The 17,267-nt window shown below is 38.9% G+C and overlaps 2 protein-coding genes across 2 annotated transcripts in view; one reads left to right on the top strand and one right to left on the bottom strand.

The window, feature by feature from the left end:
• The first annotated feature begins 2,880 nt into the window (after positions 1-2,880).
• coq5 (coenzyme Q5, methyltransferase) lies at positions 2,881-9,232 on the top strand. Its single transcript, XM_054611473.1, has 7 exons — positions 2,881-3,097; positions 4,291-4,440; positions 4,525-4,752; positions 5,975-6,081; positions 6,681-6,769; positions 8,045-8,156; positions 8,806-9,232. The coding sequence occupies exons 1-7, from the start codon at positions 2,881-2,883 to the stop codon at positions 8,905-8,907; spliced, it is 1,005 nt and encodes a 334-aa protein (XP_054467448.1). The 3' UTR covers positions 8,908-9,232.
• A 3,311-nt stretch (positions 9,233-12,543) lies between these two features.
• znrf3 (zinc and ring finger 3) overlaps positions 12,544-17,267 on the bottom strand; it is a 70,365-nt gene continuing 65,641 nt past the window's right edge. Inside the window, 3 exon segments of the mRNA XM_054611497.1 lie at positions 12,544-14,210; positions 14,213-14,671; positions 14,784-14,886. Coding sequence (XP_054467472.1) covers positions 12,913-14,210; positions 14,213-14,671; positions 14,784-14,886 — 1,860 coding nt within the window. The 3' untranslated portion in view covers positions 12,544-12,912.

Here is a 17,267-nt window from a genome sequence, read left to right as displayed (position 1 = left end):
CTACGAAGGAAGCTCATTTCGGCCGCTTGTATTCGCGATCTCATTCTTTCGGTCACTACCCAAAGCTCATGACCATAGGTGAGGGTTGGAACGTAGATGGACTGGTAAATCGAGAGCTTTGCCTTTCGGCTCAGCTCCTTCTTCACCAAAACGGTCTGGTACAACGCCCGCATCACTGCTGACGCTGCACCGAACCGCCTGTCCATCTCCCGCTCCATTTTACCCTCACTCGTGAATAAGATCCCGAGATACTTGAACTCCCTCGCTTGGGGCAGTGACTCACTCCCAACCCAGAGGGTGCAATCCACAGTTTTCCGGAAGAGAACCATGGCCTCAGACTTGGAGGTACTGACTCTCATCCCGACCGCTTCACACTCGGCTGTGAACCGCCCCAGTGCGTGCTGAAGGTCACGTTCTGAAGAAGCCAACAGAACCACATCATCTGCAAAAAGCAGGGATGTGATTCTGAGGTCCCCAAACCGGAAACTCTCCTCCCCCCGGCTGCGCCTTGAAATCCTGTCCATGAAAATCACAAACAGGATTGGTGACAATGGGCAGCCCTGGCGGAGGCCAACACGCACTGGGAACAAGCTCGACTTTGTGCCGAGTATCCGGACACAGCTCTCACTTTGGTCATACAAGGACCGAATGGCTCGTAGTAACGAACCAGGTACCCCATATTCCCGCAGTACCCCCACAGGACTCCCCGAGGGACACGGTCGAAGGCCTTCTCCAAGTCCACAAAACACATGTAGACTGGATGAGCAAACTCCCATGCACCCTCCAACAGACCTGCAAGGGTAAAGAGTTGGTCCGCTGTTCCACGTCCAGGACGGAATCCGCATTGCTCCTCCTGAATAAGAATGTATTTGATATCTGGTAAAGAACGGGAGTTTATCACCATTATTTGACGTTTTATACCCTATACTTATCAATTAATCAAAAAATTGTGCATAGTCTATATCATAGTTGTTTCTCTACAGTTAGAAAAATACCACAGTTGACTCAGATAAAACATTTTGGTCCTATTACCTTTATAATAATGAGTAAATTAATGATGCCATTTTATCCCTATGATAATAGTTCCACGTACCTCAAAATACAAACAAGGGGCACCAAAATTGTCCACACCCAAACTACACTCATAATTATTGATGCGTTAATGTTTTAATCACTTCATTGTTGCAGCTGGTAAAAGTGAAGCTTACTAATTCCTTTATATACTGCTCGTTATAGTTTGTGAATTTACCAACAATGTATTATTGTTTGTTGACCTATAATAATACATTATAAGTTATTTGTTGACTATACGCTTTGTATTATTAATCTGAATCAACAAAGTAACTTAAATTCTCAAATAAATGTAGTAGAGTATGATTATATGTAAAGTAGCAAAAACATGACAATATTACTTTAAGTATCTCAAAATTGTACTTAAGGTTAAGATAAAACTAAAATGCAGCGTATTCCTATATTTTCAACTATTCACAACATTCTCAGTTTTTAATCGATCTATAGCGGCGGTGTGTAAACTTTTTGTGATAGTCCATGTCTTTGGTACAACATTACAAATGTTATCGTCACTTTACTTTTATAAAGGTATACTAACTATTATATGCTACTATCTGTTTACATCTCTGTATATATATATATATTAAGGCTGTGTTCAATGTTGTGGAGTGACTAGTTAAAAACAAAATACATGTAAATGTAATCAGTTACAGTAACTGAGAAAAAAAAATGTTACAAAAGCCATTCAAAATGTTGGTGATTTCAAAGGCTACATCTGATTATTTCATTTTCGGTAAGAAGCTTATATGTAGAATATAACATAAAGTATGTTGCTCTATTCATACTTTATTTAAGTTATACTGAAGAACAGTATTTAAATATCTGGTAAAGAAGAATTAAATATATATGGATAAAAATAATGATAAAATACAACATACGCACTGAGAACAGCTGGGGCCTTTGATTTACTCTTAAATTAAGTGCAGTTCTTCTCGTGGAATGCAGGAGGCTGGAATGTGTGTTTTGCAAGCTAACTGCTGTAAATATTGTAGAAAAATAATTAAAACACATTGAACTTTCACAACATTGTTTTCTTGTAAAGGCCCCCTGTTCAAAAATGATTATATATATATATATTATATTCTATATTATACACTTTCTTAACATATACAGTACCAGTCAAAAGTTTGGACACACCTTCTCATTCAACTACTTTGAAGAATCTAAAATATAAAACAATATTATTATACTATAGTATTCAATATTAATCTACAATGTAGAAAAAAATAAAAATAAAAATAAAGAAAAACCATTGAATGAGAAGGTGTGTCCAAACTTTTGACTGGTACTGTATATGGATAAAATAATGATAAAATACAACATATATATATATATATATATCAACTATTTTGAAGAATCTAAAATATAAAACAATATTATTATATTATAGTATTCAATATTAATCTACAATGTAGAAAAAAATAAAAACCATTGAACGAGATACTGGTACTGTATATGGATAAAAATAATGATAAAATACAATACATATATATATATATATTTATATAAAATAAAACAAAATAATAATATATACCGGTACTATTTTATTTATTACTTTGAAGAATCTAAAATATAAAACAATATTATTATCATATTAGAAATAATGATAAAATACAACACACACATATATATATATTTATATAAAATAAAACAAAATAATAATATATACCGGTACTATTTTATTTATTTCATTTATTTTACATTATTCTTTATAATTTTTTGTTATTTGTTATTATTTAGAATTAATAATAAACCCTAAACTTCACACAGGAATAAAGGAGTCCGCCTGAACGTCACCGTCGCCTGTGAATGACGACACACTGTCGCATAGTTGCGTCATCAGCCAACATGGCGGCGTCCATGAGACTGCTGCTCCGGAGGGTGATCCGTCTCTCCCACAGAGACATCAACGGGCCAGGCTGCTGTCGTGGACCGTCGACCTGTCGGTGTCTCAGCGATGCAGCCGCAGACAGAAGCACACACTTTGGGTTCGAAACGGTGCCGGAGACGGAGAAGGCGAAGAGAGGTGACACATGTAACACGGGACTGCCTCTCTGTGAACATATACACAGGAGGGGCGGGGCTTAAGATGTTCAATAACACCTATACACCTTTACATATGATGCATATGGCTGTGCAGTGTGGTTTAAGTAGCAAACATGCTGCATAAGGCCATGTGCATGAGGAGTTTAAAAGTGGCAGTAATCAGTCTGGATTGTAATTAGTGTATGTTTTACAGAGGTGATGTCTTGTGTCTGTATTAGGATATGAAACTGATTCATATTACTAAATGTTCATGACTGTGATGATCCGTTAATATATAGACCAAAGCACACAATTAAGGAATGTTTATTATTTGTGAGAGGGTGTGTCTCTATATCTATATCTTATATATATATGTGTGTGTGTGTATATATATATATATATATATATATATATATATATATATATATATATATGTATGTGTGTGTGTGTGTGTGTATATATATATATATATATATGTGTGTGTGTGTGTATATATGTATATATATATATATATATATATGTGTGTATATATATATAGTGTGTGTGTGTGTGTTTGGACACATCATTCAATGGTTATTTATATTTTATGTGTGTGTTTATATTATTATATTATATATAGTACCAGTCAAAAGTTTGGACACACCTTCTCATCTATGTCTTTTATTTTTCTTTATTTTTATTTTTTTCTACATTGTAGTAATATTGAAGACATCCAAACTATGAAGGAACACATATGGAATTATGTGGTAAACAAACAAATGCTCAACAAACAGAATATGTTTTATATTTTACATTCTTCAAAGTAGTTGAATGAGAAGGTGTGTCCAAAGTTTTGACTGGTACTGTATGTTTTACAGAGGTGATGTCTTGTGTCTGTATTAGTATATGAAACTGATTTATAGTCCTAAATGATGGCACGTGTTGACACACATATATATATATATATATATATGACATATATATATATATATGTGTGTGTCTATGTGTCAGCAATTGCAGATTACAGAGAGAGATGCCAATAACTGAACATATTTACTGACTTCAAGTTCATTCTTTTTAAATTTCTCCTGGAGCCCAAAGAGAAAAGCATCAAGAGAAAAAACATCTAAAATAAATTAGTGCATGAAAGGTGCAATAGCCTCTCTGAGTCAGCTTCCAGTGAGATGATCTCTCTCTTTCCCGTTTCCTTTTCAGTGTATCAGGTGTTTGAGAATGTGGCGAAGAAGTATGATACCATGAACGATGCCATGAGTCTGGGAGTTCATCGGTTGTGGAAGGACACGCTGCTGCACGTCATGCACCCACAGCCAGGGGTTCAACTCCTGGACGTGGCGGGCGGAACGGGTAAATATGCACCTCTGCAAAACATCAAACTAGGGGGAAAAAAACCAAAACCTGAGCGTGGTCACACTTCTGTTTTTATTGCAGGTGACATCTCCTTCCGTTTCCTCGACTACATTCGCTCTCAGCAAGAGCGGCAGAAGCGGCGGGCGGCCCGGTCCATGCAGACGCCGTCGTGGCAGGACATTTCCAACAACTACTCCTCCTCAGAGGACGAGGTCGGCCCCCGGGAGTCCAGAGCTGTGGTCTGTGACATCAACAAGGAGATGCTGAGAGTGGGCAAAAAGAAAGCCGACAGCATGGGCATCACTGCTGGTACGTTTCACATCACCTGCACAGATCAGGTTTTTGGGATATCCCATTCACGTTACTGTGCATGTAAAGATCCAGTGGTTACAGGGATTTAGACTTGTCCTGCCATGAGAGAGTCATATGTTTAGTTTGAGTTTTTCGTAAAGAAATCCTGTAGCATGTCAACATCATATCCAGGTTTCTGCGTATCGAACCTCAACCCTTTTTGAGAACTGACCAAAATGTGTGCATAATAACACAAAATAACAAATACGGTCCAGTTTTGTAAACTGTTATTTCTATTTTTTCTTGTCTTAATTTATTTATCTGATTAATTCAGATTTAAATCATATCTTTGCTTATTTTAAACTGGAAATTAATTCGGCAAAGATGTTGTGTAACCTTTTTTAATGTTAAGACAAAAATAAAAGGGGTGATCAGATTTCAGAAGTTTGACTTATTTTGCAAAAGTAAGTAAAACATGTTTTTTTTTTTTAGAAAAACTTGTTTATATTCTTTAATGAAAGATATGAAAAAGTTTTGTTTTTGTATCAGTAATAAAACTCAAGATATTTAGCATAAACTGCCAAGTAGCATTTGGTGACGTCGTCAGTTAGTCAGAAAAATAAGATTGTAAACATTGATAATTTAAATAAGAGTTACAACCTGTTATCACTCAGACTGGTGTCTTCACCTACTGGCTATAAATTGGGGTAAAATAAGCCCCCAAAGTAATCCAGTCAGTCATAAAGTAGATTTGGTTCATCTTCACCTGCTGAGAAACTTCTGCACTAATGGAGATGTTGGTCAATTATAAACTTCCTGACCGGAGACATCAGGTTACCGTGGTTCATGAAAGTATTTCTGTCAAATGTGATCAAAGGCAGAGAGAGGTTCATAAATAATGTGCACGTATTCAGCCAAATTAAGCCGCGCTTAGTGAACTCAGACTGTAGCTGTACAGCTGTGACTGGCTGTCAACGGTCTCAGATCATTTTATGCATGAATATAAATTAAAATATGTGCAGACATTCAATTCCAAACATTCAAATCACCCCCTCCTTAATTCAGCGCAGAGACTCGATGCAGAACAATTTAATTAAAAGTGTGTGCGAGTTCTGTGCGACCAGACGCGACCTGAACAAGCGTACGTAGTAAGGATTAGGAAACAGAACTGTCGGTATAAAGCTGTCACAGGTTTACAAACAGTTTTTTTGACCCGAGTGTCTCCTCCTCTGTGCATCAGGTCTGTCGTGGGTTGCCGGGGACGCAGAGGAGCTGCCCTTTGACGATGACCAGTTCGATTTTTATACCATCGCCTTTGGCATTCGAAACGTCACCCATATAGATCAGGTAACCGACCCGGACATTACTGCAGCTTTTCCTTTAATGAAAGGATGATCCAATAAAGACTGTTTGGTGCTTCGGCTCTGCACACATCATCAGCCTGTTAGCAGAACAAAGTCAACAGCCAGTGTGCTGCTCTATAGACAATCGCACTGTCAGCGATCACTGTGATCTGTTTGAGGAAGATGTGTTGGTCAGAACAATATGCAGAGAGGGAAATGAGTTCTATAACAGTACTTTGATTCACATGCTTTAAGAACAAAGTCATTTTAGGTTACATTTTATGTGACACATTTCCACCTCTTGCACTTGTTTCTGTCTTATTGCTAAATGTAAACAATCATTTTTATTTTTGATTAAACTATTCATACTTTTTTTAAATCAACTGATTCATTTTCCAGTGTATATAGTGTCATGTAATATTTAAAAACATCCAGGGAGATGTCTTAGAATTGTCCAAAATCCAGTGATACAAAGAACGTGAAAAAGCAGCAAATCTTCACATTGAAGAAGCTGTAGCCAACAAAACTGTTGCTTGATAACAGACTTGATTGTGATAACATGATAATTAACATTGTGGTTAATCGTGTCTCTTCTGTTTTTAGGCTCTGCAGGAGGCTCTGCGGGTCCTGAAGCCTGGTGGCAGATTCATGTGCTTGGAGTTCAGCAAAGTGACAAATCCTGTATTGGCAAGGTGAGGAGCAGTGTTCACTCGTGACGGATGACTCGGTGTGAATATGAATCAACCCTGTGAACCTCAGAGTCTCTGTAGGTTCATTACTGCCACCACAACTCCCAGCAACACATCTTAACGGCTGCAGCTTGTTTTTGCTTGTGGAGGTTGTTGTTGTTGTTGCTCATGGACAAGCTGTGCAAAGTCAAAGCTGTCTTAAAAATGAATTACATAGCAGTTCAAAATAAAGGGCAGAGTTATAGTTATAGTCTCACCGTTTTATATATATATATATATATATATATATATACAAACAAATATATTTTAAGCTTATTATTCTTTTTTTTGTCTGAATGGATTTTGGGTCCGATAACATTCAAATTTTATAAACTCCACAACCTTTTGCTTTGTGTGGTTTGGACGAACAGCGCCCTCCTCTGGTTCTGTACCTCATAGCACATCAGCAGATTGGCTGTTATATGGGACCATTCTGCGTAGCAGCAAAGAGCACGGAGGGCCAATAATCCGTCGAGAGAAAGGGAAAGATTCATGAGGGCGATCTGTTGTCCATCAGTCAGACTGTGTCTCTGTAGAGGCTTGATGGGGCTGCCAGTCTTTTAGGTGATGATCTTAAAGGGCCAGTCAGTCAATTCCAACTTCTTGCAGATGATTTACCTGCTGAAAAATAGGCATTTCTTTAAAAAAAAGTGCGTCGTTAGGCTCTCTTTAGACCTTATTTGTTGCCAGATGCCAAACAAAGCGTTTCTTACAGTTTGCTGTGTCTTTTTTTTTTTTAAATTATTGTTGCTAGGCAACCACCGAACAAGTGCTAAAGTCAGCTTAACACAAACCATGAACTTTACACCACCTAATAGTTAAGAGTAGAGTTTAAAAGCAATAAAAACAACTCATCCGAAATCTCACGTTCTGCAGTAATTTGCCTGTTTTCTGCTCAGGTTGTGTTCACAGTGGTTTGTTAAGTCGTATAGCTCCGGGCATCCACAACAGAGTGCCTGCCTCTCAATCATAGGAATGCTTTCAGCTCTGAGTTCAGGCTTTTTCAACTCGAGGCGTTCAGGGCATTCCTTTAAAACCGCTTCTCTCTTATTGAAAACAATTACAAAAAAGCCTCGACAGGCTGCTAACACACACTCTGTCTGATCAGGCCCCGACTCTTTCTTAACAAACCTTCCAGTAGAGCAATTACAGAACATAGACGTAGCTGTAAGTCCATGTTTGAAAGATTAGCTAAAAATGGCAGCAGGTGGCTTCACTGTACTCTGTTCTGTTTTTCAGGCTTTATGACGCATACAGTTTCCAGATGATACCAGTTTTGGGAGAGGTGATCGCTGGAGACTGGAAGTCGTACCAGTATCTGGTAGAAAGCATCCGAAAGTTCCCCAACCAGGTGAGAAATAAATGTATTCTTTTATTTCTGTCTCCCCATTTTTAACGTTGCCACTCAATATTTATATGATTCACCTCAATTTAAATTATTATTTAGGATGCTTTATAGTTTTTGTAAATTAGTGTTTGTTTTTAACATCTGTTTTATTGATTGTTTTTATTGTTTTATGGTTTTATCTTTTAAGTAATTCTTATTCTTGTAAAGCACCTGGTGAAATGCTTCTAGGATAGGTGCTGTACTGAATAAACATATTATTCTTGGACTGTTACTAACATTTCATTTCATTATTTTATTGTCTTTTCTTTTGAATGATTCATAAAACCAGTCAGCAGATATTACATTTATATTATTCATGTAATAATTAATTTATACAGAGGAAAGCGGAAAATCATCAGTTAGAAAGTGGAACTAATAATGTGATACATTTTATCTTTCTATTATCGATTAACTCAATTTTTGCTAATATATTTTCTGTTAAATTGGAAGTTCTGTTATGTTTCTGTTTAAGGGATATTTTCCACATTGCCAATTTACATTTCTTCAAGTTTGTTAGATTTTTATCCTTTTTTTAATTTATTTTTATTTTAATCAATTTCACTCTGCAGTAATGTAACTTTGAGTGATTTCCTTTGCTCTTTTTCTTCCGCAGGAGGAGTTTAAATATATGATTGAGGACGCAGGTTTCTACTGTGTGAAGTACTACAACCTCACCGGTGGAGTTGTGGCTCTGCACTCTGGTTTCAAGCTGTGAGATGCACGTTAGACATCTGTATGAAAAACTGTCTGCAGAGTTCTCAGACGTGAATTTCAGAGCATGAAGTCCCAGAGCTTCTCTCTGCAGATGTCACTGCTACGTGACTGGACATATTTACTGACTTATTTTCCATGCTGATGTTCTCGGGTCAGCGACAATTAAACTGTACTTATTACCAGTGTTGATGTAAAGAATGTAAAGAAACAAAAAAAATCTGTTGTATCACACTATTGGCAAGTGAGTGAAACTATTTAAGTGCAGTTGGTTTTGAATATTTTTTCAGCACATTTTGGCAACAATTAATAAAACTTGTTGAAAAGTCGATCTCAGCTTCTGGACGGATTATTCTCAAAGCTACGAATTGCATCTAAGTTTTACCAGCTGCGACAGCGATGCTGGTGTTGTTTTCACCTTGTGAGTCTGTGTATGTGTCATGTGTGATGATGGCAAAATGTGGTCCTTGAAACATCTACTGCAACGGGAAATACCACAGATGCGGTTTTGAGTACTTTGTCAAGTGTGTATACGCCTGTAGAAATATTTTATGACCATATTTCATGTATGTTGGAAAAAACCCCATTAAAAGGTCATGGTATAGCCTGTCCAAATAAGTATAGAATGTTGAAAAAAGGTTATAGTATAGAATGTAGAAAACAATGAAAATAAGTAATCTTGAAAAAATGTTGAAAAAAAAAGTCATAGTATAGTTTGTTGAAAACAGTCATAGTATATAGTATGTTGAAAAAAGTTATGAAAAAGTAATAGTATAGCATGTGAAAAAAGACATAAAAAAGTCGTATATGTTGAAAAAAGTCAGTATAGTATGTTCAGAGGTAAAAAATGAAACACCAAAGTATGGTTTACATTTTGTACTACCTTGTCATTTGTAAGTGCCTTCATCATTTCAAGTGTTGATTGTAGAAAGAAATGTTATGTTGAAAAAAGTCATAGTACAGCATGTTCAAAAAAGTAATAAAAGTCATAGTATAGTATGTCGAAAAAGTAATGAAAAAAGTCATAGTATAGTATGTTGAAAAAAATGTCATATAGCATACAGAAAAAAGTCATAGTATAGTATGTTTAAAAAACCATAGTCATAAAAAGCAATACAATAGTACATGGAAGAAACTCAAAAAAAGTCAGAGCATAGTATGACTGAAAAGTCAAAGAAAGTCAAGGTATAGTATGTTGAAATCTGTTCAATAAAAGTCATAGTATCGTATTTCGAAATACCTCATAAAAAGTAATCGTATAGTATGTTGAAAAAGTCTTAATATAGTGTAAGTCATCGTACATTATGTCCCAAGAACTCATAAAGAGTAATAGTATAGTTTGTCAAAAAAAGTTAAAACAAAAGTAATAGTATATCATGTCGAAAAAAGTAAAATTAGTTTTGTCTGAAAAAGTCCAAATAGTCATATTGTAGTATGTTGAAAAACGTCAAAGTATAGCATGTAAAAAAAGTCATAAAAACAAAAGCATAATATTGTATGTCATAAAAAGTTATTGTATGGTATGTTAAAAAAAAAAATATATATATACATAAAAAATGCAAGATCCAATGTTAAGCTAAAAAATACCATAAAAATAGTGAGAAAGGTCCACCTATCAGCAGATATTCAATTTATAATAACTTATTAAATAAGGAATTCATACAGAGAAAAGCGGCAAATAATCAGTTTTTTCAAAATCTTGGCATATTTTCTGTCGATTGACTAATTGATCAACTAATTATTTCAGGTCCATTTGCCACATTGATAATTTACATTTCTTCAAGCTTGTTCGATTTTAGTTTTTTATTATTATATGATGCCAAACATCATTCCGACGATGCAGTTTGAGCCATTTCCTGTGCTCGTTTTATTCTGCAGGAGTTTAGACATGTGATGGAGGACGCAGGTTTCTTCTGTGTGAAGCGCTACAACCTCCCCGGTGGAGCTGTGGCTCTGCACTCTGGTTTGAAGGCTTGAGATGCACTCATGACACCTCCTATGGAAAAAATAGAATAAAAAAGCTGGCAGAAAATGGAAAAGAGGACACCACAACATGAGTTACTTGAATAAACTGTATTTTTTACAGATCTTTGTACACTTTAATTACAAAACTGTATGGTACTAAAGTTTTAAAATCAGTTTTTTGGTCAGAGAAGATTTAATCGTCTTGTGTGCAATTACCATGTATATACAAAGTCTCATGTTAGTGATTTTTCTCAAAATAAAAAGCAACCAAATAACTCAAACGTTCATACACTCTGAACATAAGACATGGCTTAAAGATAAATATATTAGTAAATAAATATTCAGAGAACATATTTCCATTCATGAAATGTGTTTGCTATACAGGTACAGAAATATACACGGATTGATTTCTAGCCTTTTTTAAACATTTGTAATGGTAATGACAGAAAATAATTATATTCTTAAAAAATTAAAAAATATTAATTTTTGTACACATTTTAATCTTCTTAAGTGCTAGAAACAATAACAAAAAAAAAAAAAAAAATTAAATAGTGACTCAAGTACCCCAAAATGTTATATTTGCAGTAGGTACATATCTCTATGCAAAAGGCAAGATTAGATTCTCACTTGATTACAGCACTGGGTTAACTTATAAATAGGGTTATTTCAGAAAGTTTTCCTCTGTGTAGAGAATGTGTATATTTCATAGAAACAGTATAAAAACAGTCTGCAGGACAAACAGAAAGGCATGAATGAAAAGCATTGATATCGCGAGTATGTTTTATGCATGGCACGATATGATTCAAACGGATACACTGTGGTATGTATAACTGCATCGATAAAAAAAAAAAAAAAAAAAAAAAAAAGTCACAGTACAATAAGGAACCCTTATGAAATATGAGTCTTTTCCAGCTACTTTCCTTTGGCCTTTTGACACATGCTTGAACCTTTTTATAGATATTTATTAGAGCATGCCTCATTGAGGAAATTGGGTATATGACTGCAAAAAAAATACACTTTTAAGGGCTTCCAAACAAGAGGTAGAGTGCTAAACTCTACTTCTGAAGAAATCTACTGACCCCAAGACACTCTCACTTTACACTGGAGTTCGACTAAAAGCGGTGCAGTGTCTTTTAGTTATTGCTACAAATAGCTTACCAGCGTAAGGCTTTTCATGTTGCTCTGGCACATCTCATACAGGCAGGCCACTACTGGACAGAAATGCAATGCATAAAAACAAATTCTGTATTATATTGAACAGAGACCAGTGTCAGCCTTGCATTCACATTTCTATGCATTTTTTCTGTAATATATAGCTTCTTCTCCTCAGAGAAATGTGTGGGTCACAGACACCTAAAAAAAAAAAAAAAAAAGACCCATTTCCCTGCTTTTTGAAACAAAAGAAAAAAGTTAAAAAGAAATTAACAAAACAATCATGTCTTTCTGTTTTGGTATAGCTATGTCCGTACAACCTATTTGAGTTGGTGGTTGAAGCTTTATAGGCAGTCAGTGTTCATGTGTGCACATACATAGATGTTTGTGAATTAAGAGTGTACTTTCTTTTTGTAGAGAGAAAAAAATATCTCAAAAGATGTGAGTCTAGATATCTTTTTTTCTTGATAAAATCTGAAGAAAAAAAAATAAAATAAAAAAAAAATCTCACAAGAAATGGGCCCGGATTGCTTAGCGCTGAAGGGGCCTAACCCTTGGTGGCAGCAGACGGTCTGTGAATAGATGCCCATCCCAACCTACTTCTAGTTTCAGCTAACAACCTCTCCATCCATATTTGCAGTATCACTCAGTCTCGGGCGCCATGGTAACACAGTTTGGCGCCGAGACATTTGGTGGCCACAGGAATGAACTTGATACACTGTCTAGAAAACGACAGGCCATTTCAGTAGAAATCCACACAATCGACGATGATAACATTCAGCGCTCGGAGAGCAAGGTCAGAACAAGGCAGCTGAGGGTTTCAATGATTGACTGACTGATTCGGTACCAAATACATACTTTTTGACTGAGTCCCTTCTCCCCGGGCTCAAGTTCATATACCCAGACCTCCCTCGTTTGTTGAAGTACTGCTTCCCAATGCAGTGTGGCCTGCAGAGAGCTGCGGGTGAAACAAAGCCCTGGCCTCCTCCTCCTGAGGGTGTGGTTGACCTCGTAACTGTCCTGAGGTGAAGTAGCCCTCCCTTAGCTCGTGTCGCTCCCCTGTTCGCGCGTCGGCGTCCAACGCGACACTAACGGGCAACAAACTGCTCTGGGTCTCTTCCCCTGTGCCCAATTCACAATCTGTGTCCTCGGGAATTATGGGTATCCTCTGGTTGAGTTCGCAGCAGCCCTGTCCAGAGCAGGCCTCCGAGTCTGCGTGAGCGTACTGCACATTGACGGCGTAGTCCTCGGTGTAGCGCCCCGCGGCGGCCCTGTGCACCTTCATCTCTTTGTAGAAGCAGCAGGGCAGCCCTTCGTAGCTCACCTGCTCTGAGGGAGGACACATGTGCTCGGGGGCAAAGTAGTTCTTGGAGGTTGAGCTCTGAAAGTCCACCCCCCTGTGAAAGCGTCCCGTGGCCAGAGGCCCCGCTTGGTCCGAGTCCTGCCCCTTGCACTCCACGTTGGGAGGAAGCACCTCGAAGCAGCAGCTGCAGGCCGCGGCCCCGAGCTCCCCGACTCCTCCAGCGCCCCCTTCCCCCCTGTCCGCTCCGGCAGCCTCCGGAGCCGCGGCTGAGGTAGTGCTAGTGTTGCTGTTCTCCCTGGGTTCCAGTGATGAGCGACTGCTGTAGTTGGGCTCCAAACTGCAGTTGGAGAGGTGGTCCCCCGAGTTATACCCCGAAGCTCCAGGAGGGAGCTGGAGGCAGTCGTGTCCCAAGGGAACCGGGGATGACGACTCCTCGGCAGGAACCGAGGCCCCGGTGCAGGCCGAGGCCCCCGCCTCCCCGATGGAGCCCCGACACGGACTCTTACTCCGGTAGACGTAAGGATCGTAGTCACTGCTCAGCGAGCTGCGGAAGGTGGAGCAACTACCGTACACCCCCTGGTTGCTGACCTCAGTACAGTCCAACATGGAGTCGCTGGAGGAGCAGTGGCACTGGCCCGAGCTGCTGCTGCTGCTGTCGCTGCCGGGGCAGTCGGCGAGGTAACCGCTGCACACCGAGCGGTGGCCATGGTAACAGCTCAGGCCAGAAGTGCTGCCGGCATCACCGATCCTCGAGGAAGAGGCGGGTGCCATGTGAACCACTGTAGGGTATAACAGCCCCTGCTGAAAGGCCCTGCTGTGGTGGCCCTTGTGGGGCCCTCCTCCTCCTCCACCAAGCTGCCCCGCCATAGCGGGCCCCTGGCCCCCTCGGGCTGCTGAGGGAAAGTCAACCCCTGAAAATAGTAGTGCTGGTACATTGTCTCGTACTGCGAGAAGCAGGCTGCGCGGGAAAAGTTGCGCCCGTGGAACTTGGGTCGCTTAAAAGCAGCGTGGTGCGGCTGTGAAGGGTAGGCGGGGGGGCCGCGGTGCTCCAGTCCGCAGTGGTGGGGGTTGAGCGAGTGGTCCAGGTGGAGGGCGGGGTGGTAGCTCCGGAGAAAGGCAGACGTGGATTGGGGCGGGTACAGACCTTGCGGGTCCGTGTGCTGGTCCACAGTGAGCATGGTGATGGGGTTGCCGTGGGGATCCATGCTGGTTCTCGTTGGATAGGCGGTCACCTGGCCCGCACGGTGCACCCTGCCGGGGTAATGGACCGGCAGCACCACCCGCTGCCGGCCGTGGACTGGGTTGCCTGGGTCCATGCATGCTGGTCCTGGATTTCCTTTCTTTTGCTCTGAGAAAAGATATAAAGGTAACATTTAGAATGTTTTCTTGAGTAAACATGTGTCTTTGTTGCTGATGAAGCGTATTTATCTTCAACATTGAGGCATTATACTGAGACTCACCGATGATGTTGTGTCTGCAGTGGGGACAGGTGTGATGCTGGAGCAGCCACGGGTCGACACATTTCTTATGAAATCTGTGAGCGCAGGGGATAACTCTCAGCTCCTGTTGGAGGAAATCGAGGTGGAGGTCAGTTTCTACCTATACTGTCATTTACAAATAACAACGTATCGAATAAGATGATTAGGCTACATTTCAAAGTATTGTCTTGTTTTTCGGTAACAAGTATTTCCAATCAATATTGGTAATGTGTGCTAATAAATACAAACTTCCTACATTAATAGGAACATAACACATTGGACATAAACAAACATCTGATAACCAAACAAGTAGGGTAAGCACCCAACGGTTTTCGTCTCGCATTTTTTATTTATTTTTTCCCACCTTACTTATTTGTTAAATGAAGGATCTTTGATTCTGCCTGGTAGGACTTTAAAGGCTTTTCATAGATGTCATTTAAGAGGTAATAAGTAGAGCCTCTGCATTTATTCCAAACACCAAATGCAGTAAACCTGTAGTATTTTTGTCAAACGACATACAAGGTTTTTTAATTATATATTTTTTGTGATATTTTTATTTTTAACGTTTTTAACTAGGACTTTAATATTTTTTTTAGGACATACTATATCTACACTATACTATGATTTCACTTATTCAATTTTAGGGCAAATTTTACTATCACTTTTTATTTTGTAATAATAACTTTCAATGACATGTTAATAACAAACTATACTAGTTATTTTTAATGGCTTTTATATGTCTATTATATTATGTCTTTTTTGATGACATTCTTTATGACACACTACACTGTGACTTTTTCAGTGTGTTTTAAGTAAAAAGATGATGTTTCTAGCTCTTGTGTATTACTGATATTACTTTTGTAATAAACCTTTTATTGGGTTTAGTCACTCAATTCATTCTCTTTTGCTTTGATTACACCCCATCTATCTATCTGAATTATGCTGCATTAATACAGTGGTCCAAAGGGCTTATCACAAACGAGGACTGTTTAGTTTTGCTTTCTTACAACCAATGTAAAGTTAGTGTAAAGTTAGTGTAAAGTTAATGTAAAGTTAATGTAAAGTTAGTGTAAGTTAAAGTGAGTCGCTTATGTATCCGCTAAGAACTCGAATTGGCGATGAGGTCAAAAAATATATGGAAAAGGACCTAAAAAAAAGGTCTTCGAAAGGTCAAGGTCAAGATTCCTACATAAACCCTGAAGTAAGTCAATGTCACAAAAAGCAACTTCCTCAGATGGTGAATGAACATGTGGTCGAGAGCGGCTGGATGTCCAGAAGGTGGCAGCAAAGCTGTACAGAACTTTCATCTGCTGTGATGTTGTCGAATCTTAATCAAGTTTTTTGTTTTTTTTTACCCCTCGAGAAAAAACAACTTTACATCATGCCACAAACAAAAAGTCTGAACATAGAGGCCCCTCCACAGTGCAAACACAGCGTTGACGCTCAATGTCACCACTTTCTGGAACAAAACAAACAAGAGGCGTACACTTGTGGATTGATATGAAAAGAATGCACCGCTTTGTATTCAGACGGAGAACTGGCGTGGAGGAATTCCAAGACACAACAGCAGGAACGCTATGAATATGAATTATAATATTCTTCTCCAGCGAGAGCTCTTTCACTGCCATAAATACTTTACTCTGACTTATTGTGACTCATCTTTGGGCCTTTTTTTTTTTTTTTTTTTTTCACCCAAAGCTTTTGTTGCTTGGTTCACTGCTGAAAAAGCACTTTGATGCCATTCAGCCTTTTATATCGCCACTTCCTCTGTGCAATCCTGGCGCCATTCTTTGTTGTGTTTTTCTTCTTCTACTTACTGAAAAAACACATAACCACACACACACACACACACACACACACACACACACACACACAAAAAAAAAAAAAACACCCACACATGCACCAACTATTCCCCCCCCTTGGGCACTGGGGTTTGTCCCTGCAGCGTCCCTGTGATGAGGATGAGTAATGCTCTTACAGTAAACCCTCAGAGTCCAAGATCAGGATACATATTTTGACAATGACTCCTTTAAGGATTAGAAGAAGGCCACAGTGGGAAAACAGGAAGCTTAATCCCAACCCAATGCACTCTGGGTACCGTTATCTCTCCAGGTGCTCTCAAAGACCGAACTGAACATCTAAAAAAAGGAGCCGGAAAAGAACGTCAGCGAAGATGGCGGGACTCGCGGTCCCCCGAGCACATCAGGGGAACTTCCATTCTATTGTCCACAGAACCGCATTATGTTTCATGTCCACAGAATATGTAATAGAAAGACAAACAAACTCAGTGGGTAGATGAGCACACAAACACGCTGCCAGATTAGAAGTTTGGCTCCCACATGGTCCACTTATGCACACAATGTGGAGCTCGGAGAAAAAAAGCTGTTGTGTTATTTCTGTGCTTGTGTCTCGGGAGGAATCGGTACTCAAAACGCTCCACTGTTCATGCATTTGTATCATAACGTT

The sequence above is a fragment of the Anoplopoma fimbria genome, chromosome 13 (assembly GCF_027596085.1).
Source record: "Anoplopoma fimbria isolate UVic2021 breed Golden Eagle Sablefish chromosome 13, Afim_UVic_2022, whole genome shotgun sequence".
In the NCBI taxonomy this organism is placed as follows: Eukaryota; Metazoa; Chordata; class Actinopteri; order Perciformes; family Anoplopomatidae; genus Anoplopoma; species Anoplopoma fimbria.
This window is presented reverse-complemented; position numbering and strand designations above follow the sequence as displayed.